The sequence below is a fragment of the Rhinatrema bivittatum genome, chromosome 3 (assembly GCF_901001135.1).
Source record: "Rhinatrema bivittatum chromosome 3, aRhiBiv1.1, whole genome shotgun sequence".
Lineage (NCBI taxonomy): Eukaryota > Metazoa > Chordata > Amphibia > Gymnophiona > Rhinatrematidae > Rhinatrema > Rhinatrema bivittatum.
In genome coordinates, this window is record NC_042617.1 from 585,051,739 (window position 1) to 585,075,671 (window position 23,933).

Sequence of the window (23,933 nt, forward strand, 5' to 3'; positions counted from 1 at the left end):
ACGGACATAAGCCAGGGACGTCGCCTGTGTCCTGGAACGTAGCAACGTGGCTACCACCGCAGCTGAGTAACCTTTTCTCTTCAGCCGATTCCTCTCAAAAACCATGCCACGAGGCAGAAGTGATACGCAGTCTCCAAACAGACGGAGCCCCGATGGAGTAGACCCGCCATCCCCTGGAGCTGAAGGGGTGCCGCCACTGTGAGCTGGATGAGGTCTGCGAACCACTGCCGGCGCGGGCAACTCCGGTGCCACCGGGAGCACGATGGCTGAGTGCAACTCTATGCGCCGCAGAATCTTGCCGTTCATCGGCACGGGAGAAAACACGTTACAGCAGAACATCCGTCGGCCCGGGAAGCGCCAACGCATCGACGCCTTCCGCCCCCTTTTCTCGACTTCGACCGAAACATCGCGGAGCCTTCGCGTTGTGCCACGTTGTCCATCAGATCCATGTGGGGCACTCCCCACTTCTCGCAAATGAGAGGCAACGCTTCGTCCGCCAGTTCCCACTCACCGGGATCCAGGCGATGCCGGCTGAGAAAATCCGCTCGAACGTTGCCGACTCCTGCACTGTGAGAGGCTGCCATGTGGCCGAGATGGAGTCCTGACAGACCATTAAGCGATGAGCCTCCTCCGCCACCTGTGGGCTCCTTGTCCCGCCTTGGCGGTTGATGTAGGTCACGGTGGTCGCGTTGTCCGACAACATTCGGACCGCCTTTCCCCGCACTACCGGTAGGAAGGCTTGCAGAGCCCAACGGACCGCTCTGGTCTCTAGTCTGTTGATAGACCACTGGGCTAGCGACACTGACCATAGGCCTTGGATCGAGCTCCCTAGGCAGACCGCTCCCCGACCGGAGAGGCTGGCATCCGCGGTCACCACCGTCCAATTGGGCACCAGAAGAGACACTCCAGAGGACAGATGACTGGAATCCAGCCACGAGAGCAGGCTGGACCTCGCGAGTCCCCCTAGTGGAAGCGGTAAGTGGAACTCCTCGGAAACCGGCGCCCAGCAAGATAGTAAGGACGATGGTAAAAGGCCGCAGATGAGCGAACGCCCAGGAAACCAGCGCAGGCGTGAATCTTGCCGTTCAGAAGCCATATAACCCCGGACCGCAAGGCAGTCGCAGACAAGAAGCGCCGTACTTGAGCTGGCAGCTCGTATCTCCAATCGTGTGACAGGAACACCTAGCCCTGCAACGTGTCGACAACGGCTCCCAGAAATTTCAAGGTCCGCGAGGGTGCCCGATGACTCTTGTTGAAGTTGACCACCCATCCTAGGGACTGCCAAGGTATAAGACCCTGGCCCACTGACAAACAGACATTGATCCTCGGGCTTCGCCCCGAATCCACCAATCGTCCAGGGACGGATAGACCAGGAGATCATACTGGCGCAGCCGCGCCACCACGCGACCATCCACCTTCGTGAACGTGCGGGGGGCCGTCGCGAGACCAACCAGGAGCGCTTGTAACTGGCAGTGCCATCCTAAAAACGCAGAAACCTGATGAAGAACAGGAACGACGGCTGAATGCCTATGTGATGATACGCCTTCGCGAAATCCAGGGAGGCCAGAAAACTCGCCGGGCCGCCCCCGCAGCAATTACCGACCGAACCGACTCCATTTTGAAGTGAGAAACGCGAAGGCATCGCGAAGGCATCAGTTCACTCCACCAAGATCCAGAATAGATCTGCCGTACCGCCTCTCTTGGAGACGACGAAAGTAAATGGAGAGTAACGGCCCCTGCCGTGCGGTTGACCGGAACGGAGGAGGCAGCCGAGTCTGATCACGCGGAGGACCCACTGGTCTGACGATACACCGGCCCATCTCTCTACAACTGAAATCAACCGCGCTTGCCGGGGCTCCCTTGTTTCCCCGAAAGGACTGCTGCTGCCATGGCGGGGTCCGGGAGGAAGAAGACCTATACGACTTGACCAGGAGACTTTGGAGAACGCGACGTCCTGGGATCACGAAAGCGGGACCTGGTCGAAAATGAAAACCGCACCCTGAATTTATCCTCGAGCCTCGGGAATCAGTCGATCTCCGGCAAGAGAGAGAGCTTACCCATAGCGTTCGTGACCTGGAGGTGCAAAGCCGGAGTATCCTATTCTCGATAGAGCAGGGATGACACAGACAGGTGAAAAGGAATGAAGCCCAGCCGAGACTACCCCCAGCGGGGTGGGATGACCAACCCCTCCAGGATGGTGGGAATCAAGGGCCAGCTCCTTCCTGATGAAGAGGTGGATAAAGCTCGAGTAATCCCCTTCTGAAGGCTGTGCCTGCCCAGCCGGCCACTGCGGCGGCGTGCCATCCCCCTCAGCCCCCCTCGGAGGCGGGGAGGGCGCCTTGGAAATCTCCGGACCAGAAGATTCAAACGTCATCTCCCTCAGCTCCCTTCGGAGGAGGGGAGGACACCTAGGAAATTACCGGATCCGACGAGGCAGAGGTAGGGACCGTGCCCAAACCAGGCGGTATGGCCCGCAACGGGCGTTTGGCTATGAATCGCCCCACCGCGAACTGCGGCCGAGTACGCGTCCCGGTCCTAACTTGATTGGCCTCTCAGGCTCTCCGCCTGGCCAGAAGGTCGCTTGTGGGCACTGCAGCCTTAAAAGGCCTATGCCTGGCCAAAAGAAAAACCAGGGACAAAGAGTCCCTCAGAGATCGTGGCGTGTCTCCCCCGGTCCTCCCCCCCCACCGCCTCCAATGGCAAAACAGACCGCGGAGCCGGCGACTGGGGGGGGGGGGGAACGGAAATGAGGGAACAAACCCCTGGGGCCTGCCGCGCTTGGTGTCGCGCTCGACGCCGCACCAAGATGGCCGACTTTCCCGCCAAATTTCGCGTGAAAAGTCTGTGTAGAATTTTTTTTTTTTTTTAAATCTTTGCCCGCGGCAGGCAGAAAACTGCTTGGGGAAGGCCACCGGAGGGTCCCCGCGACCAAGTATGCCGCAAGAGCGAAATGCCGCCGCCGAACAAGCACCCCCCGAAGCAAGGCCAACGATTACTGCGCCCCTCGTTGCGCAGCCTGAGGAGAGCCGAGCTCGCTTAGAGGCGCCGTGGGCGCGAAAACGTTCCGAAAAATGAGGACCCCGAAACGAGGAGTTCCCATCCACGCTAGCCTCATCCGAGGACTCAGCCCCCCCGGGGGACTCCCCCCGAAGGCCTCCGCTAAGGAGACAATGCGGGAGGCATGCCGGGATTCCCTACCGGTTCGCGCACAAGTTCGCGAGCTGACCCCAAGATGGCCGCCGCTCCCGCGCTGAGCGGGAAGGGGTCAGCCGGCCATGACTGGAGCGGCGAAAACGCGCGACTGCGAACGTGCCGACCGGGATCGGCTCCCCCTGTCTGTCCCGGACGGTCCCTCCCGCCCGGGATGCAAACGGAGCAAATCCCCTCATGTGGGAGCTGCGCGCGCGCCGAGCCGCAAGCACGGCCAACCGTTCCCCTCGGCCTCCATGTGGTCGCGGCGGAACGGACGGCGCACTAACAAGACAGAAACTAAAATAATCAATTCCTACCGCCGAAAACACTCCCCGCGCCTCGCCGAGAAAACTCCCCCACCGGCGAAGAAAAGGAGAGCCGCACAAGAAAAATAAAAGTACAATTTATTTATTTATTTATTTTTTTATACGCAAACCTGACGCTGTCCAGGGTCCTGGGTCTCCTGCTTCTGTTGGGGGTGAGTGAACCGGGCTCCCCGGTGTCACCCCCACGCTGCTGCCAGTGGTAGGCCGGGTCCTCGACCCTCAGCAGCGGCCTCAACCAGGGGGGGATAGTCCCCTCAGAACCTTCCCACCCCCCTGGGAGGCAGGACGGACAGCTTCTTCATGTCTCTTCTCACCTTCAAATCCTTTTCTTTCTTTGTTTGTTTTTTTGTTTTTTTTTTTTAAATAACCAAAACCGATAAACTGAAACCAATAAAACCACCATGACCCTGACTAACCAACTATCAGTCCTCAGGCCACTCAGAGGCTGTGACTAGACCTGCACCACCTACTGGAGACAGAGTAAGACTGAGGGGCTGTGACTGGCACAGGGGCTTATATATGGCTCCGCCCACAAGTTTTGCTCTGTCTCCACCTACTGGTGCGGAGTCACAACCCAGGTGTCCTGGACTGATCCTGGTACGTACAGGGAAAAAGCAATTCATCCAAGAAGTATTATCTAGGAGAGATATCACATTAGCGGTTAAAAATCAAGCTGCGGGCATGAGGAAAGGCTTTGCAGGTGTCCATCTCAAGTAGCCAAGGATGACCTGCTTTGTAAGAAATTAGTTATGGAGGCCAAGTTCCTCATCTGTATCATGTAATAGAGCAAATTATGCCAGTGCCAAAAGGACTGGCATAATAAGCCACCTAACTAACAGCTCATCACACAAATCCTTTTTCTTTGATTTGTGTAAAGTCTTATGAAGTCTAGAGAGTGAGCTCTGTTCGATCTCTTCAATTTGGAAGACATTATCCAATTCATTAGCAAATCAGATAAAAGTTCCCCTCTTCTCGAGATTGTATGTAGTGCCTTTATCATGAATAAGGATAAAAATCTGTTCCCCCTAGAATAAATTGTTCTTTCTGTTGTAGAAACTATAGCTGTGATCATCATGTTAAGGATTAACGGTTTTAGTGGACCCTTGGGCTGGTCTGCAGGAGACTGGGGAGAGGTGGACTATAGTCTCAGTGTACAAGCAGGCCGGGAGGCGGATATCAGGCAGGATGCGAACGATGATCTTCACCCTGGAAGCCGGTGCTCCCCCGGGAGGAGCCCGTAGGAGCCCAGCCGCTGGGACTTAGGTGTTCGGTGGTGAGACTTCACCCTGGAAGCGGGAGCTCCCCCGGGAGGAGCCCGTAGGAGCCTGGCCGCTGGGACTTAGGCGAGTACTGTAGCTGGATCAGGAACAAGCAGGCTTGGGAACTGGAACCAGGCAGGAACTGAAGCAAGACACGGGTACTGGAACCAGGCAGGAACTGAAGCAAAGTCTGAAGCAGGAACCAGGCTGAAACGTAAGCAAAGTCTGAAGCAGGAACCAGGCTGGAATGGAGCAACTACCGGCAAGTAGTAACACACTCCGGGGCACGGAGCAACTGAGAACCGCAAGGTAACCCCATTGCAAGGCAAAGACTGAGGGTCCGCGGCCGGCTTACATAGGCCGCAGCGTCTGATGTCAGGAAGTGGGCGGAGCTTTGAATGGCGGAACAGGCCTACAAAGGCGTCCTTCTTGCACGTGCGCCTAAGGACAGGGCTTCCACTGAAGATCTCCCACCGGCGTCGCCCCTGCAGGGGACGCCACCACACAGGCTGCAAACTCCTCCAGCTGAACCGGGAGCGGGACCAGGAACATGGAGGTAAGGGCCTGGTCGCGGCACACGCGACCGGGACTGTAACACATCAAATAAGAGTAACACTTGGTGACTAGATTTAGAAACCATGACATAGGGTTTCAGGAGGAGTCCTAATGCATGGCTCCCAGCCTCAGGACCACTGCTGTAATTATCAGACTAGGAACAGTAAGGGTGGGGGTGTCTATTAAATAAAATAGGGGGAAAATCCTCGATAACTGTGAATTTATGCTCAGTATCCAAGCCCTGGTTTTGACTGAGATAGAAGAAAAAAAAAAAGAGAAAGTATCAGGCCAAAAAAGAAAATACTCAGTCTCTCCCCAACAGGTAAATTGACTGGCACAGATACTGGAAAACTGTCTGTCTTTTCTAGTTAAAAAGCCATCCTCGGGTTTGATGGGTTTCTGTAGGATATACTGAGCTTCTGCAAAGACCTTCAGCTCTATTGACTGGGATGAGTGGACAGAGCAAAAAGGTCTCTCGAGTTAAAAAAAAATGGTCTCCCCTGAGGTCCATCCTGAAACCCCCTTGTAGCAGAGGGTGGTTTTGGATGGTGGCAAGTGTCTGAAACATTGAACATTGGTCTTTGATGAGATCCATTATTTCTCTGATTTAGTCTCCAAAGAGATTTTCTCCACTGCACAGCATATTCGCAAGTCTGTCCTTTGCATTGAAGCCTGAATCTCTCAAAACATTAGTTCCTGCTGATACCAATGGCCATGACTGAGGCTCTCAATGCCATCTCAAAATTATTGAAGGTCAAATTGACCAGATGCTTTCCCATGCTCCTCACACCAGTGTTTAGTAGGTGAAAACATTTTTCTGGCTTCTTTGGCGGCAGCAATATAGAGAATCTTTGTGCTACTTCCAGAATAGAATGCATGTATTTGATCAAATGAATCTATTAGGATGCTAAGAAGAAGCCAAGCTTAGCATTTTAAAATAAATTCTTCCCATAAATCTTCAATGCCTGGGAATCTGCCCCAAGGTTACTAAGGACTACGATTTTGACATCTTAGTTTTTTTCAAAGTAGATTCAATGACCACAGACAGATGTGGTAGCTGGATTCTGACAAATCACAAAACTGTCTGGACATGATATTTGGTGTCTGCCTTCTTACCTACAGGAAGTATTGGGAGCAGGGTCTCTCACATTTTCTTATGTACATCCTGAAGAAGCTGGTGGATGGGCACTGGCACTAGCTCCTTCAGGACACCAAGGTATCTGAGGAAGCCAAGAAGCAGCGGCTTGGGCTCATCCTCAACTTCCAAATGAAAGGGAATAGACTTAGTCATTGTTTGTACAAAAGCTGGGAAAAAAAGGTCCTCCGATGGGGGTGGGAAGAAAGGGACCTATTTCTTACCTTCGGAGGGGAGAGGGCCTTGGGGATGTTAGGGGAATATTTAAGATAAAATTCTTAAGACCTATAAGCTTGGCCCCAATAATCTTCAGACTCAAGAGATAACTTGAGCTGTAAATTGGCATGACGCAGACCTTGAAGCCATAGCTTCAGTAAGCATGCAAGATGGATCTTTGGGCCTCAGAGCTGAGCACTGCCAAAAGGTAGAAGCTTCCTTCTCTAAAATTGTTTAGATTAGACATGGAACAGATGGTATCAAAATTAAGTCTTGGTGCCAAGACAATGATCTTGGTGCTAAAACTATTCTATGCTAAAGCAAAGGTCTTGAGGACCAGCTGAATCAACAACAAAGATGGTGTTGAGATGTTCAGTTCCAGCATTTGTACCTTGTCCAAGGAGACAGCTGACAGACTCAAAACTTCTCCTGCCCAGCATCCTCTTGAAGATTGTAGAGGGAAGGCCCTCTTCTGTGACCAAGAGGGATATATTAATAGTTTTGGTTCAGACCCATGGAGACCGTTGAGGCTGACTCAGTTTTGAAGACCAAATTTACCTCCTGATGAAATTAGTGGGAAAGAAAATATGCTAAAGCCTTTATCTCCCTGATTTCAGATCTATGCAGCAAAGGAGATTGGTGCTGAAGCTTCGATGCCTTTGCTCAATGTTGACATTCTTTGGGTCTGAACTTAACTGAGAAACTCTTCTCTTGCATTGAATGGAAAGAGAAGGAGGATTCCCTGTTACTGGGCATCCTCTTTAATCTCAACTCTTAGGAAGAACTTTCCTTAATGTCCAGGGATTGCAAGAGGTCACTGCATCTCCTGGGTCCTTCGATATTATTGCCTTTAGTGCTGAAGGGGAAGCATCAGATTTCTGCTTAGTGGAGATATCATAGGGAAATACCTACAGTACCCTGAATGTAAACCGATGTGATATCTCAGATCGAATGTCGGTATATAAAAATAAATAAATAAATAAATAAAATCTAAATATCCTGCTCTGGAATTTGATAGCCCCAGGCAACAACTTTGAGTAGATGCCACAACCAAGTATATTAAGCTCTTGCTCTCAAGACTGCACACAAATCTTGCGATGACCCCTAATGGACATCTTGTAATTACAACGAAGGCAATTGCTTGAAGCTGCTGGACTTATTTTCAATTATTTCTTAAAAAACTGATGAGGCGAAATGAAAAGTCAAAATTCTCATGAAGAAAAGGGAAGACTAAGGCTGCCTAAAGGCCCGCAGAGAAGAAAGTTTAGGGCCAAGCAGATGCCTTGAAAAAAGCCCCAAAACTTTGCAAAATGCCAAAATGCCTACTTAGAATACTAATTGAGAGTGAAAATAAAAGAGTAAGGAAGCTCAAGTCAAGATGAGAAGAAACTGAAAATATCTCATAGATGAACGTATTTGATTGTCTCCATGTACAAAAGTAGATTCAGACGGCTCTGCAAGGTAGCATGTGTGTGTCAATTCCCATGCATGACCAGAAAAGCCTTTTCAAGCTTTTCCAGAAATCTGCAATTGAATGGCATCACCCCCCTGTGTGAGTAGTCATCCTACTTGTTATTCGAAAGGAACCCTGTACCCTAAGCAGACAAGGAGTGCTGACACATCATTACCTGAGAACATGTCAAACCTCTTACAACAAAGGAGGAAATGCAGAGTGTGGTAACACCAATCTCTGTATCTTTCGACTAGACATAATAAATGGAGCTTGGCTTCCATTCTGAACTGTGACACAAAACAAAATCACAGAGCAACTTAAGTCTTCTGTAATTTGATGTTCCTTTGTAAAGCTCTGACTGCAGCTATCTGACTGCATACGATTCAGTGGAAGCAAAGTGTACCCACCTTTACCCAAGGGGTAGTATGGCTAAATATGTCAAAATATGGAAAGAGTGGAGGGATTGCAAATATTAGGTTGAGTTTTCACCGTTGTGAATAGGTTCAATGCTGCATATATTAGTTTCTATGCAATATACATCTTTTGTCACTATATTTAAAATAATAATGACGCAGGCGCCTTTCCTATCTGTAAACCTTAGATTTTATTTTGCTTTTTACATTTTCTAATTTCAAAATGTAATCTGAAAAACAAGGGTAATAACCTCCAGTTAGTGTATGCAGACCTTCATATGTCTCTATACTCACATCACTTCCTCTGGGCAGTGGAGGTGGCTGAAGGAAGAAGCGGAGATCAACATCCTGGCTGCGAGCCAAACCAATAGTGGTCCTGGAGTCACATGCTTGAGCCACTGTTCTGTACTGGTAATCTGTGAAAGCACCATTAGGGAAGCATGCTGATGTTTGAGAAAATACCCCTCACCCTCTTTTTATCTAGATGTCCTCCTTATCTTGAAACATTTATTGTGACTGCATTCAGCCAGCAAGGGTAAAGGACACTTTAGGAAATGCCTTGTTACATTTCTACACCACGCAAATGCAGTGGGAAACATGCAAGCGGCACGCGTGGACCTCTGTCGGGGACAGCCAGCAGCCGCAAGTTCTCTCACCCACACGCCCGAATTCAACGATTCCTAACCTCCAGCCACTCCTGATCTGCAGAGAGTGGGTTGTATGCCTGTGGTTAGTGAAGCTGCTGTGTCGCCTGAGCCTCCTCACCATGCCAGTGATGAATCCCTGCCATCTCCTCCACAGCCTGCAGTCTCACAGTCTTATCTGCTGACTGCGTTTTTTTCAAGAGGATCCACATGGCACACTCATGGTCTTCCAGATCAAAGTGACTGAACTGCTCTTAGGAAAAAAAAAAAAAAAAAAAAAGAGAGAGCTAGAGTAAGGCTTGTGTTCGTTTTCCAGAGGAAAGGCCAGAAGTAGTTGATATAAACATTGGGAATAAACAGGGTAACAAATGCTTTAAGAATATCATGAATCAAAATTGTGCTAGAGAATATTACCAGATTGCACACAGCATAGAAGAAAGAATGTGCATCTTGTATTCATCAAATGACAGTGCCAGTACTGACTGCTGTTGAGGTCAGGCCTGGGCTCACAAGCAATTGCTAGGCCACAGAAGAAGAAAGAGGCATGGAAGAAGGCGAAAGGCTGGAAGGGAGGAGAGGAAAAGAAGTTGGGGAGAACAACAAATACCAAAACAAAAAAAAGGAATATTACATAAAAATAAAAATGCTATAAAAGAATGTTTTTCCCTTGGCTCCTAAAAATGTTTGCTGCACCTTTGGTTTTAAAAAATATTTCCACCTCTGTCAGTAAGAGTTCAGCAATCCATAGAGGTGGGATTCAGGGTGCCTGCAAACTGGGTTCTATGGTCCTCTACTGGCTAGTGGATGTTGGGATTGCTTGATGCCTGCATGTTGTGAAGGTGATGGACTTCAAGTATTACTTAGATAGAATTTTATACGAGCAGGAGGAAAGCTCTGGAAGCCATCCTCTTCAGACACTAGGATAAAATCTCCTTGCACATTCTCCAGACTTTATATAATTTGCACTGGAGGCCAATTAGAAATCAAGAGTACCACAGAACAAATGGGATTTTGTGTATCCATAATGTTGAGATTGCTCTGAAGATTGGCAGAGTAAATTAATCATATTTCTTTCTGCTCCTGACAACCTTCCCCTATGCAAGGGACTCACTAGTAAGTGCAGCCTGTTCTGATGCTTGAAGCATTAATGGCATTAAAGCGTGATACATTGTGTGTTCTAAGGCTTGATACATTGAAGTCTTGTGCACTGATGGTACCGAGGCCCTATGTATTGACGGCACAGAAGTTTTATGTGCTGAAGGCGCTGGGGCTTTGTGTCAGCTGCACTGACGCCAAGACTCAATTTTTTTTTGGTTGCAGGTGTGCCACAGACTCTGAAGAATGTCAATTTTTTTTTTTTCAGTAGCACCCCATTTCTGCTTGTTCAACCCCAAGGACTCAGCTTGTTCTGTCAAAGGGGGAAACTTCTTTGAGGAGCATCTGCTCAACTCTACACCCAGGGAACATGAAGAGGCTCTGCTCTGGAAGAAGGATTGAATGTGGCTCTTCAGAGTCTTACACAGCTTCTCCATTTTCGAGGCCCTGGACTTCTGGAACCACAAAGACATCCGGCCACAGTGGTAGCAATTTGCTTGGTCATGGACCAGTGCAAGGCAGTGGTAAAAGAGGTCATGTCCATTTGTAATGGATACCTTCCTACCGCATATACAATCTGTGAAACCATTTACTGTGGGTTTCTTGAAGTCAGACATTCTGTAAAGAAAGGAGACATTACTACTTGCCGGATAATTTCCTTTGCTCTAAGAAGGGCAGACCAATCCCACAAGTGGGTTATGCACCTCTACCAGCAGATGGAGATGGAGTAAAAGCTGACATCACGGATATGTAGCCCTGCCCCATCAGCCCGCCAGTATTCTCTAAAAAGCCAAACTGTGGAGAAACTGATATTTGAACATGATTATTAACAATTAGCCACCCATCCTTCCAACCAATAAGGAACAATGAGCTCAGCCAAAAAAGTGAACAATCACTAATTTGAGGGCTGGTTAAACCACTTACCAGTCTTCAAACGAAGAGCAGAAATAACTCTCTGCAACGTCCACACCTGAAAGGCGAACTAACGACAAAATCGGCTGCCGAAGGTAGATCAGGGTTTGGTCTGCTCTCCTTAGAGGAAAGGAAATTATCAGGTAAGTGGTAATTTCTCTTTTCTCTGCACTCGTGCAGACCAATCCCCTTCATGGGATGTACCAAAGCTATACCCAAAAAGGGCGGGAGGCTGCCCATGGTCCAATCAATACCACCCGTGCGAATGTGGTGTCCTCCCGAGCTTGAACATCCATGCAGTAATGCTTGGAAAAGGTGTGTAAGGATGAACACGTCACCGATCGGCAAACTTGACAGGAGACACACGAATTTCTGCCCACGATACCACCTGAGCCCTCGAGGAATGCGGTCTAATCTGCTTCAGCAAAGGAATCTCGGCATCCACATAAGCGTCCAAGATAACTTCCTTAACCCAAGTACCACAGCAAATGACGTTTGACATCTAAGGTATGCAAAAGACGATACTCACTCATCTCTGTCCCTGTCCAAGTGGGCAGGGAAACAGATTGATTCAAATGAAACTCCAAAACAGCTTTTGGCAAAATTGAAGGCACAGTCTGAAGTTGTACCGCACCAGGACTTATACATAGAAGAGGCTCGCAGCAAGAAAGAGCTTGCAGTTCGAAAAACCGGATGAACAGAACAGACTGCCAGCAGAAAAATCATCTTCAAGGTAAACAAACGCAATGAAAAGGCCATGCAGCGGCCAAAATGACAGACCCGCCAAGAAATTCAGGACCAGATTAAGGTCCCACAGGGGCACTGGCAATCGCAAGGGAGAACGAAAATGCTTAACTCCCTTCAAAATCCACCACTGAGGGAGGCACTGTTGAGCACACGTTGTGACTGGAGGTATGAGCTTTGAGCTCCCGCTCTGAACACCACTTTTTTGCATTAAAATTCGCTTAAATCTCATTTTATTATTATTAAACGGCTAACAGAACCAGGACGAAGATATCGGAATGGCAACTAAGCGGAAGACTGGTGATTTAAAGTCTTATGGCTTTCAGAAACAGATACAAGAATTACCGCCCGTAGCGGATGCACAGGCCGCTGGCACTAAAGGATCTCAGGAAGAAATGAATATCGGAGACAATTATAATGATTCAGGTACCGCGCATACTATTCAAGACATCCCAACCAGAGATGAATTTCGTGGATGGTTTTCAGAGCTGCATGCGTACCTCCGTCAACACAAAAGCGAACTACTCGCCTCTATGGAAGAACTCAAAGAAGACATGGCGCAGCTGGGAAACAGAGTAGATGAGTTAGAGCAGCGTGCAGTGGGCCAGGCAATCAATATGATGACTTATAACACCCAATACCGGCAACTGTTGACTGAAAATCAAGCTATTCAAGAGAAGCTGGAGGACTTAGAAAACCGCTCTAGGCGGAACAATCTTAGGATACGGGGAGTCCTGAGACTGATATGTATAAAGACCCGTTTGAAGCTGCAAAGAAAATTTGTACCTTCTTCCTTACTAAAGCTGCCCAGAACAATTCGCAGAGACAACTGAAAACCCACCAATAATCCAAATCGAGCACGCTTACTGGGGTACATTCTAAAAAACAGCGCGAACGCGTACTTTTGTTCGTGTACCAGGCGCAAACAAAAGTACGCTGGATTTTATAAGATACACGCGTAGCCGCGCGTATCTTATAAAATCCGGGGTCGGCGCACGCAAGGGGGTGCACATTTGTGCAACTTGCGCGCGCCGAGCCCGGCGTGCGCTGCCCGTTCCCTCCAAGGCCGCTCCGAAATCGCTCCGTTGGCAAACTCCATGTCGCTCCCTCCACGCGATACTCACCCGCGCTGGAAGCACGTAGTAGAAGGCCGTCGGAGATTGCGGCGTCAACCACAGGAGACTACATCCTCGGATCAGGGTTGAGCTGCCCAGTGGAGTACCAGGAGTGGTAAATAATTCTTTAAAGACTGGATCCATTCTTATCCATAAGCTGGGCGGATGCCAGCTTCCTACTACTAGATGTCCCGAGGGAGCGGTTTATCTACTGCCTCAGTTTGCAATATGTTATTTTTTAACCGCTCCTTAGTATCTAGATAAGTATGGATTTGATAGCTCTGGACTACTGTAATTTTCATGAGACCAAGTTGGGGTGTTCATAGTGGGGATTGATATAGTAACATGTTCCTCTCAATGCTTGCCCATGGCCCCATGGGAAAGATTTTCTGCCACGTCAGTGGGGCAGAATTCGGTAAAAATGGGGGGTTCTTTACCAAATGTTTTGCTAGCTTGTTTATTGATCCACTGGGTATAGTGTGGCTTCTTACTTATATATATATATATATATATATATATATATACATATATACTAATCTCCTTCCTCTCCCAGTTCTACAACCTTGTTTTATTGTAACTTTTGCTTCCGTCGCACTTGTTAAAAGAACAGTTTTTGCACCCCCTGTTATATGTAAACCGGCATGATATGATCTTATCATGAATGCCGGTATAGAAAAAACCTTAAATAAATAAATAAATAAATATAATCATGGCTATGTATTTCTGCACTGGGTGTCTGAGGGTAACTCACATTGATGATGGTTAAAGTGTTATCTTTGAATGTCAAGGGACTGCAGACTCACAAAAAAGTCATTTTTTATTTCAGGACCTAAATGCCCTACACGTACACGTGACCCTCCTTCAAGAGACCCACCTAAAGTCTAGGTATGAGAGATTGCTTATTCATAAAAATTACCCGACGCAAATTACCCGACGAAATTCTCAATGTCAACGTGCCCGACCAGGAAGTTCACTTACTAAAACTGTCACTTCTGTTTCGATGGACGACCAAACCTATCAAATATTTGGGTATATATCTCAATGCGGATGTTACCAAGCTGCATCATTTGAACTACTTACCACTGCTTAAGACCATTGATGACAATTTACTTCGCTGGTATCAGGACTCACATTCATGGCTAGGCCGAATAGCCATTATTAAGATGAATATACTCCCACGACTATTATATCTCTTTCTAACGCTACCCATTTTCCTCTCCACCAGTTTCCTGCAGTCAACCCAACGGAAATTATTCGCTTTTATCTGGAGGAAAAGACCACCCACGATCGCACGATCAGTTCTATACCGCTCTAGAAATCACGGAGGGATGAGCGTCCCAAATCTGGAATGGTATTATGCTGCTGCCCAACTGAAGGCGATACTTCACATCCATAATTGCCGAGAACACCCAGCCCCCTGGCAGTCAATTGAACAACACTTCCTAGGGGAGATGCTCAATACAGCACTTTTCTGGCAGCCTAATCATACCTGGCGACCAATCCTTAATCTTCCACCTATGCTCCAAACTACTTTACGGATTTGGTCCCATTGGAAGGTGAAATTGGTGGGACCTACTCTTTATCACCAATCTTCTACATTGTTTCATAATCTCCAATTCCCGGCGGGCCTCCCCAGGCGAGCTTTTCAAACCTGGAAGACTCAGAACCTTATATGTTCAATATATTTTTATTAAGTGGTTCAAAGGCTCCAAATACAACAGACAGAGAACTCATGAATACAACAAAAATACATCAGAACAACAGAGCATGAAGTAGCTATCTTGTTGAGATAATTTGTACCACTATCATTTTCTCCCCAAGCGACATGTCATCACTAACCTCTTTTACCTCTGGAACCCAATTTCCTTCACTGGGCTCCATTAGCATCCTCCACACCTAGACCTTGCCGCCAAATGCCCCCCCCCCCCCCACAACAGCTCTGAAGGTCCATTGCCGTAAGACTAATAGTTCTGAGCCGCAGTCCAGTACAGTTAACATCCACTATTGAGTACCAAACTCCTGGCCCTGTGGGGCAAATGTTGAATATAGGCATCCCACGTCTGAAGAAATATCCGGCGACCTCCCAATGAGGTCCGAGATGCCAGATTGTCAAACTCCATCAGCCGATGAAAATGTATTCTCCATGTCCAAAATGAAGGCCCTTTTTGGTCCCGCCAATGCAAAAGAAGCATTTTTTTCCCCACTAAACCCGCTTTCTTTAACAATGCCCGATATCCATAATTAGGTACCGGGTATCTTGTTACACAATGAAACAGCCACAGATATGGTGAGAAGGGCAACTGCACCCCAACCAGCCCCTCCAGATAGGCAGAAATTTGGTGCCAATACCTTTGCGTTTGGGAGCAAGTCCAGAACACGTGTGCCAAGGTTCCCTTCTCCGTCCCACACCACAAACACTGAGCAGTGGAGCTTAAACCAAATTTGAATGCCATGTGGGATGAGACATATGCCCTACACAAAAACTTGAAATGCATCTCACGAAAATACACATTGCTTGTGACAGGTAATATCCCCCTCACACTGCCTGCCAAAATGCGCGGCGTCAGTTGGAAACTCCCATCTTTATTCCAGCGAGCCACTGATAACGCATACGTATCAAAGCTGACACGCTTGGCATATCCCTTATAATACTTGGAGAGGGAAGGTTCCTTAGGGGCATCAAAGTGCAGGAAGTCATTGAGCGCCTTAAAAACCCCCAAGTGTTGCTCTGATCCCCCCAGGGAGCGGACATAATGACTCAATTGGATATAACCAAAACGATGTTTATCAGGGATCCCGTACAATTCCTGCAATGTCTCAAAGGACATATAACGTCCATCGGAATCAAACACATGGCCCAGATACACCACTCCCCTAGCTTGCCAGTCGACAAAATAGGTAGTCGTAGAACCAGGAGTGAAATCTGGATTACCTCTCAAGGAGGTTAAATATGTGCATTGAGGAATAATCCCTAGAATCTTGGTAAGATGGGCCCATGTCTTTCTTAACGGAAGAACCAGTGGATGCTGCGTCAATAAAGGAGATAATTTATCCCCCTGTCCCATTAGTACGTAACTTAAAGACAGTGGACTAGTGAAAGTATTTTCCGCCATTAGGTTGACGAAGGACGACTTCCCCAATAGCCAGCCCCTTATCAGGCGCAAATTCGACTCAGAACCTTATAAATATCAGTTCATGGCTAACCCAAGGACGGATTTTACCTTTTTCTACTATTGTCAGGGAAACCAAATTTTCCCCATCTTCTTTTATTGAATATGCACAAGTAGCCCACTTCCTCAGACCCTTACTTTCCTCCTCTCAAATAGCCATCACCAAATCTTTATTTGAAACATACTGTATGCAGAGACAGGCTGTTAAAGGTGCAATCTCCAAACTATATAAACTTATTCTGGTCCCCAATCTACCAAGCTCGAATTATCACTTTTCTGGGAAAAGGAACTTAATTTACAATGGGACCTGGCAGACTGGGAAGACCTATTTGTAATAGCGCGGAAAAACTCCATTTCAGCTCACCTCCAGGAACAATGCCTAAAAATTCTTTATCGATGGCACTATGTGCGCACCCATATGCACCAAATGTATGCTCAACTATCGAACACTTGCTGGCGCCTTTGTGGGCAAGAGGGCACATACATTCACATTTGGTGGAACTGTCCAGTAGTTACCCCCTATTGGGCGCGAATAGAGGCCTGGATTGCCAACATCGTAGGGTGGGCGATCACTGCAACCTCAACTAACGTACTCCTAGGAGTACCTATAGAGGGTTTATCGACACCCACCCAGCGTCTATGTCAACAAATCTATACTGTAACTCGAGTGGCGCTGGCCTGCCACTGGCGGACTCCTCATCATCCAAAACAGAAGATCCTTATACAACGTTTACATCGCCTACAAGATCTGGAGCGTCTTACCGCCATACACCACAAACAAATGTCTACATTCCAAGCAGTCTGAGCACCCTTCAACTCTTGGTATCAAAACCATAATCCTTTAGCTGAGTCTGACTAGTCACCTTGACATTCATGTTTACTCATGTTTTGTTTGAATTAATGCACGGCAAATAAATATATGAGCAATAACACTTTAAAAGACAAAAACAACTTTTTATTATTGTGTCGTTTAGTAACACAATAATAAAAAGTTGTTTTTTGTCTGTTAAACTGTTATTGCTTAGTATATTTATTTGCCGTGCATTATTTTTTGGCTAATTATCTAAATGTGTGTGCTTTCTACTCCGCACCTCCTTTGTGTGTTGTTTGAATTAATGCCACGAGTCTTATACCCCTGCGGTTCAGCCATGTCACACTTTCTTACTTTAGTGGAGAATTGTTGTCACATTCGATATTATTGTTATTGCTGTTATTTTGATAGCATATTACGTGTTTGGTAAAGGGGGGGATTGTATCTTGTATTCAATATTCAATCTAAAATGTTTGAAAACTGTATGGCAAAATCACTTGTTTGTATATCGTTCCTTGGATTACACTTTTGCCAATAAAAGCTTTAAATAAAAAAAAAAATCCACCACTGACTCGCCCTCTTATAGCAAGCAAGAACTGTCAGTTGAACCTTCAAAGTGTTAATGGCCAAACTTTATGCAATCCTTCCTGTAAAAATTCTAAAATCAAAAGAATAACCATGTTGAGAGGCTGAGAACCTCGCTCTGCACACAAGGCCTTGAAAATCTGCTAAACTCTCACATAGGCCAAAGATGTAAAACATTTCCTGGCCCTAAGCAAAGTGGAACAACCTAGCCCTCACAAAGGACAAACTGTAAGACAAAATTGACCCAGATTACTGAGAAGAATGGGTCCCTGCCTCAACAGAATCTTCCAAAGAGGAAGCCAAAGGAGTCTGCCCAGTAGCAATCTCTGCAGATCGGTATACCACGGCCCCTGGGGCCAATACAGAGCCACCAAAAGTATGGTGTTGGCCTGACTTGGAAGTTTACGAGCAATCCTGCCTAACCAAGGCCAGGGCAGGAAGGCATATAGTAGGCTGCTCCGTGGCCACATCTGCACGAGATCCTCGATGCCCAGCACTTTGTATCCTGGCTGCAACTGAAAAACCGCAGAAATTTCGTGTTGCCAAAAGTCTCTAGCAAATCTAGGCACAGGTCGCACCAGCAGTCCACTATGAGCTAAAAGCTTGGACCCATTTTCCTGGGTCTAAGCTCTTCCTGCTGAAAAAGTCGGCCCTCACATTGTCCTTTCCAGCAATGTATTACGACTGTCGCTGCCCGACGTCTCCACTCCGCCCCCCTTACCTCTCTGGCGACTCCTCCCATGGTTGACGGACGTTTGGCTGCCACGGCGTCTGCCTGCCGTCCTCTCTGGCGTCCCCGGTCCGGCTTGGGCGCTGCCTCCCACCATGCTGTTCAGCTGCCTTAGGGTGCGTGCGCCGCGTAGCCCTGCTTCAAATACTTTCTTTGGCACGAACCTCAGGGGCGTCCCCCCGTGATGACGTCACGCACCCCAGATACAAAAAGCCTACACTACTGCTAGCTACTCGAGTTAGCAAAGGTATTCGTACTGGTGAACTCCTTACAGATGGGATTCGCTCTCTGTACCTAGCTACTCTGCCTCTCCATTATTGGACTTCCTCTATTTGGGGTACCCGCTCCTCGGGGGCCTCTCTCTTCTCTTTCATGTCGTTGTCTGGAACCGGTACTCGCTTTTCGAGGGCCCATGTTCCTGGACTCGCTGCCTGGACTTCACTTCTGCCTGGAAGATACCGCTGCCTACACCATCAGTGAGTTACCATCTACTTCTCTCAGGGCTGTTGCCTGGAACCAGGTACTCGCTCCTCGAGGGCCTGCCTTTACCTCCGCTCCTGTGATTCCTACTGAGAGAAACCGCTGTGTGAGTACTCAACCAACTAGGCTCTATTCCAGAACCCTGCATATACTTCATTGTACTCACTATCTCAGTTTCTCTTCACTACAGCATAGCCATTGTGGGATTGCTGTTCCAGAGCCTGAGGGACTACAAGCCCAGGCAGGTTTCTTCTCTGCTCACTACTGCCACCTCTGGTGGCTCCTCAATACTGTTATTAAAAGATCTATCTGTTTTGTGTGTCCTAAGCTGAGCCTGACCTGTGGCCCCTCACGGGACTTCCCCCCATGGGCGTGGTCAGCAGCCACAGTGTCCAAGGGTCCACCCAAAACCTTACAAACAATAACACAATGTGGGAAGTGGACATGTCTAGGAGATACTGCTCTGCCCAGACCATGAGCACATCTATTTCCTCCGACACCAGACAACGTCTGACGGCGCCCCAATGATTGGTGTAGGCCAAAGCTGTTGCATTATCTGACATTATCGAGAACACCCAAGCCTCTAGGCAAAACAAAAGCATGCCAGCCAAACCGCCCGTGCTTCCAATCGGTTGAAGCTTTACTGCCGTTCCTCGGCATTCCAGTGATCTTGCACCATCAACACAGGAGGCTCACATCCGTCGTGAGCCCTAATCAATCTGGTGTCTTCAAGGAAACACCCTTCTGGAGATGAAATGCCTGCAACCAGCTTTGCAATTGTATGCTCACTTCCAATGGTAAGAGAAGCCTCACTGCATAAGTCCTGCGATGGAGGACTCCAGCAGGAATGCAACATACATTGAAAAGGCTGCATATGCGCCCACACCCAGGAAACAGTCTCCAATGAGGCTGCCATCAAACCCAGGACTTGAAGATAGGACCACACTATTGGGCGAATTGTCCTTATCAGGGTTTGAATTTGAGAGATCAACTTCTCTGGCAGAAACACACTTCCCTGCTTCGTATCGAAACAAACACTGAGATACTCCAGTGTCTGAGATGGCTGTAAATTGCTCTTGAACAAGTTTACCACCCAGCCTGGATCCTGCAGCAAGGCAACCACCTTGCAAGATGTCCAGTGACTCTCTTCCACGGTCTTGGTTCGAATCAACCAGTCGTCCAGATAAGGGAGAACTAGGATGCCATTCTTGCACCAAACTGTCACTAATACCACCATGACCTTGGAGAAGGTCCTGGGCGCAGTGGCCAGCCCGAAGGCAAGGCCTAAAAATAATAATGACATCCCAGAATGGCAAACTTCAGGAATCTTTGATGTTCCTGCCAAATGGGAATATGCAGATATGCCTCCATCAGAGCCGGAAACACTAGGTATCCCCCTGATTGCACCTCCATTATGATGGACCACAGTGTTTGGAAATGGAGACTCGCAAATGATGACTGGCTCCTTCTTAGGTAGTATAGAATAGATGGAATAGCAACCCATATTTTGTTGCAATTCGGGAACAGGAATTACAGACTTCAGATCTAATAGTCTTCTCAATGTAAATTCCACTGCTATCCTCTTCTGAGGGGAGTTGTACAGCGAGATCATGAAAACATTCGGGGGAATGTAAATGAACTCTAGAGCAAAGCCATCCTGAATCACTTTTAGGACTCAATGGTCCAATGTTATGTGGACCCACTTCTGAGAAAAGGGAGAAAGGTGGCCACCTATCTCCTGCACCAGTAGAAGAGTCTGTAAACTTTCATTGGGAAGACTCAGGGGCTTCACCTCCGGAGCCCACATCGTTCCAAAGCCTTCTGGGACAAAAGAAATAAGAACTACCGAAGGAACGGGATCTCTGAGAGGAAGCTCCCAGATAAAGATGAAATCGCCTGAAATCTCGAGAGCGGCCAGTGGCTTGAAAAGGCTGTGAAGCCAGCTTCTGATCCTCCAGCAAGCGAGTATCCCCCCATTTATTTCCCAACTCACTACCAAACAAAAGAGAACCCATAAAGAACAGTTTAGTGAGATTGGACCTAGAAACAGTGTTTGCTGACCAACTGCGCAACCACAGCTGATGTCTAGCCACTATAACAAAAGCAACTCCTCTAGTGGCAGTCTGAACAAGATCACAGCCCGCATCAGCTAAAAAGGTTGTCCCAGGTTCTATTACCACTTCACAATGTGAAACCAGTCCTCTCAGACTCCTGAGAGAGATGCGGAGTAGCTCAAGCCACCAGCGAACAAGCAGCAGTGATTTGTAAATTTATTGCCATGGCTTCAAAGTCTCGTTTATTTATTTAAAAGCTTTTATATACCGGTATTCGTTGGTACATCATATCGGTTTACAAGGAACTTATCGTATTACATGGGACATGGTGAGAGTAACGTGAAATAAGTGAGATATCAAAGGAACATGATAAGTGAAAGGAAACAATATGGAATTAATGAGGAAATTAACATAATACAACAACAAAATGCAATAACAATGATAAAGTACGCTAATGAGGTTTTCATGGAGCCAGTTGTGGCATTACATGAGTAAATTAGGTAACGTGGGGAGGCTAAAGATTCTTTTCCATAATGGTGTCTTGCATGGTTTAATAACAGAGGATGATTTACACTTGGGGGGGGGGGGAATGCCTAACAATAACTTCGATCCTTCTATCTTGAGCATCCTGAAGAGCTGCACCTCCTGCAACAGATATGGTGGGTCGCTTAGTGACAGGACACACCAAGGCATCCATCTTTGGGAAACGCAAGTGCTCTCTGGGCTGTGGATCCAAGGGATACAAACCTGACAAGGAGCATCCTTTAAAACTCACCTACGGCGCACTCCATTCAAGGTCAATCAACTCTTGAATCACACCCCAGAGGGGAAAGAAACATGAAGCCTTGTAGAGGGAGACCAATATGTGATCCTTCTTCTGCATATCCAAAGAGACACTCCCAGTCTCTCCAAGCACCTTCAGGGTCTGAAAAACCAGACCCAGTAACTTATCTCTATGAAAGAAACGGAGTTCTGTGTGGCTCTAAATCTGGGGAATTTTCTCTATCCTCAAAAGGGGAGCAACTTAAATCATCATCAGTGTCATCCTGATCCACTTTCCCTCCAACATCGTCAGTGATTGTTACACCATGGCATTTGCATGCGGTAGCGGACACAGGAGGGTCTCAACAATGCGAGTCCGATTTAGGAGGCATTACCATCTCTGTAGAATGCCCCTGAAGGCGGCTATGGTCCCTGGAAAAAATTCCACCCAGGAAAAGGAGGATGGTTCCATACCAGGCCCCATAAGTCCAAACCTAATGTCCTGGGAGCGAGAATCTGCAGAGGACGTCTCTGACAGTGGATCAACCGAAGAAGGGTACACCCTGGAGTTGTCACTTTCAGCCCCACTCCCCTCAGATTGAGGGCTTGGACTAGCGTTAGCAAATCAGTAGACGGCAAATTACCTTGAGCATCCAGGTAGTGCTGAGACAGACTTGCAGAAGGCCGTATTGCCCTTATATAGTATACAGCACAGATAGCTAAGCGCTTAGTCTTCATTGCACCGACCCCAAGAAGAGTTGAGAACTCAGAAAGATATGTGCTGAATATACTCCCGCAGCGGACAATTACGCAGCCAGGTATGTGCATAACTACACGCGCAGCTACATGCATAACTAGGTGCATTATATGCACTCAGCCCGCTCGCACAATACGCGCTCAGCTACTTGCTTAGCTGCATGCAAGCATACATACATAATGTACACACAGGTCCCACGCATAATATCCTCACTGCAAAGCACACACACTGATAGGCCGTCCAAGTACATGCACACAGAAGACACGGAACTAGGCGCACGCCAATGTCACACAAAAAAAGGCATGCAAAGGACCACTGCAGCCTACCATGCAACCTGAGAAAGGAAGCCTGGAAGAAGGGCCTAGCCAAAAGGCTGCTCATCCCAAGCCTGCGCTGCCACCACACCTCACTAAACTCCCCAGAAATGTGAGTGAGGGATGCTGAACACCAGTGCCAAGGAGGAGACCCGGCAGGAAGGAGGAGAACCTCATTAAAACTGCTTTCTGAAAAAATAATTTTCTGTTTTACCTGAGCTCAGCCCTCTCTTGGCTGCGAGCTGGAATGGGTCTCCAGCCAAGGAGGAGAGGGTGAAAGCCTTCACCGCAGAGCCTCACTCAGCTGGCAATCACTTTTTTTTTTTTGGAAGTCCATTCCAGAACCAGGCTACCAGACTCAAGGCTCTCAACTGAAGGAGGGACCCATCGGTATCACATCAGGAGGTACTATACAATTACTCCTCTCTTCAAAAATCAGCTGTTGTCTTTTCTTCTTTTTTACAGGCAACCACCAGTATGGAAATGCATGTCCATTATCTGCTGGACACAGAGAATACTGGCGGGCTGATATATCTGTGACATCAGTTTTTACTCTGTCTCTATCTGCTGGTAGAGGAGCATAACCCACTTGCGGGGATTGATCTGCCCGAATGCAGAGGAAGGTTTTTGCTTTGTTTTTTTAAATAGCACTGAAAAGTGCTGTTTGGGGGGGGGGGGGGGGGGGGAAGGGACTGCTGAGGCAACTTAATTGTCATGGTGAATAACACATTGAAATCGTCGGTTCAGTGTGCTGCGGCAGTCAAAAAAGCAAACAATATTGGGAGTTATTAGAAAGGGAATGGTGAATAAAACGGAAAATGTCATAATGCCTCTGTATCGCTCCATGGTGAGACCACACCTTGAATACTGTGTACAATTCTGGTCGCCGCATCTCAAAAAAGATATAATTGCGATGGAGAAGGTACAGAGAAGGGCTACCAAAATGATAAGGGGGATGGAACAACTCCCCTATGAGGAAAGACTAAAGAGGTTAGGACTTTTCAGCTTGGAGAAGAGAAGGCTGAGGGGGGATATGATAGAGGTGTTTAAAATCATGAGAGGTCTAGAACGGGTAGATGTGAATCGGTTATTTACTCTTTCGGATAATAAAAAGACTAGGGGGCACTCCATGAAGTTAGCATGTGGCACATTTAAAACTAATCGGAGAAAGTTCTTTTTTACTCAACGCACAATTAAACTCTGGAATTTGT

At 47.6% G+C, this 23,933-nt stretch overlaps 1 protein-coding gene across 9 annotated transcripts in view; it reads right to left on the bottom strand.

Moving 5' to 3' along the window:
• SERAC1 (serine active site containing 1) overlaps nucleotides 1-23,933 on the bottom strand; it is a 140,780-nt gene that overhangs the window by 90,210 nt on the left and 26,637 nt on the right. For 8 of the 9 annotated variants that reach the window (XM_029596668.1, XM_029596664.1, XM_029596667.1 and 5 more), the window contains 2 exons: nucleotides 9,315-9,446; nucleotides 8,844-8,965 (listed from right to left, as the gene is read on the bottom strand). In XM_029596668.1, the coding sequence (XP_029452528.1) occupies nucleotides 8,844-8,965; nucleotides 9,315-9,446 (254 nt within the window). Of the gene's footprint in view, nucleotides 1-8,843; nucleotides 8,966-9,314; nucleotides 9,447-9,607; nucleotides 9,756-23,933 lie in introns of all 9 variants that reach the window. The other variant, XM_029596669.1, reaches the window with a different exon arrangement.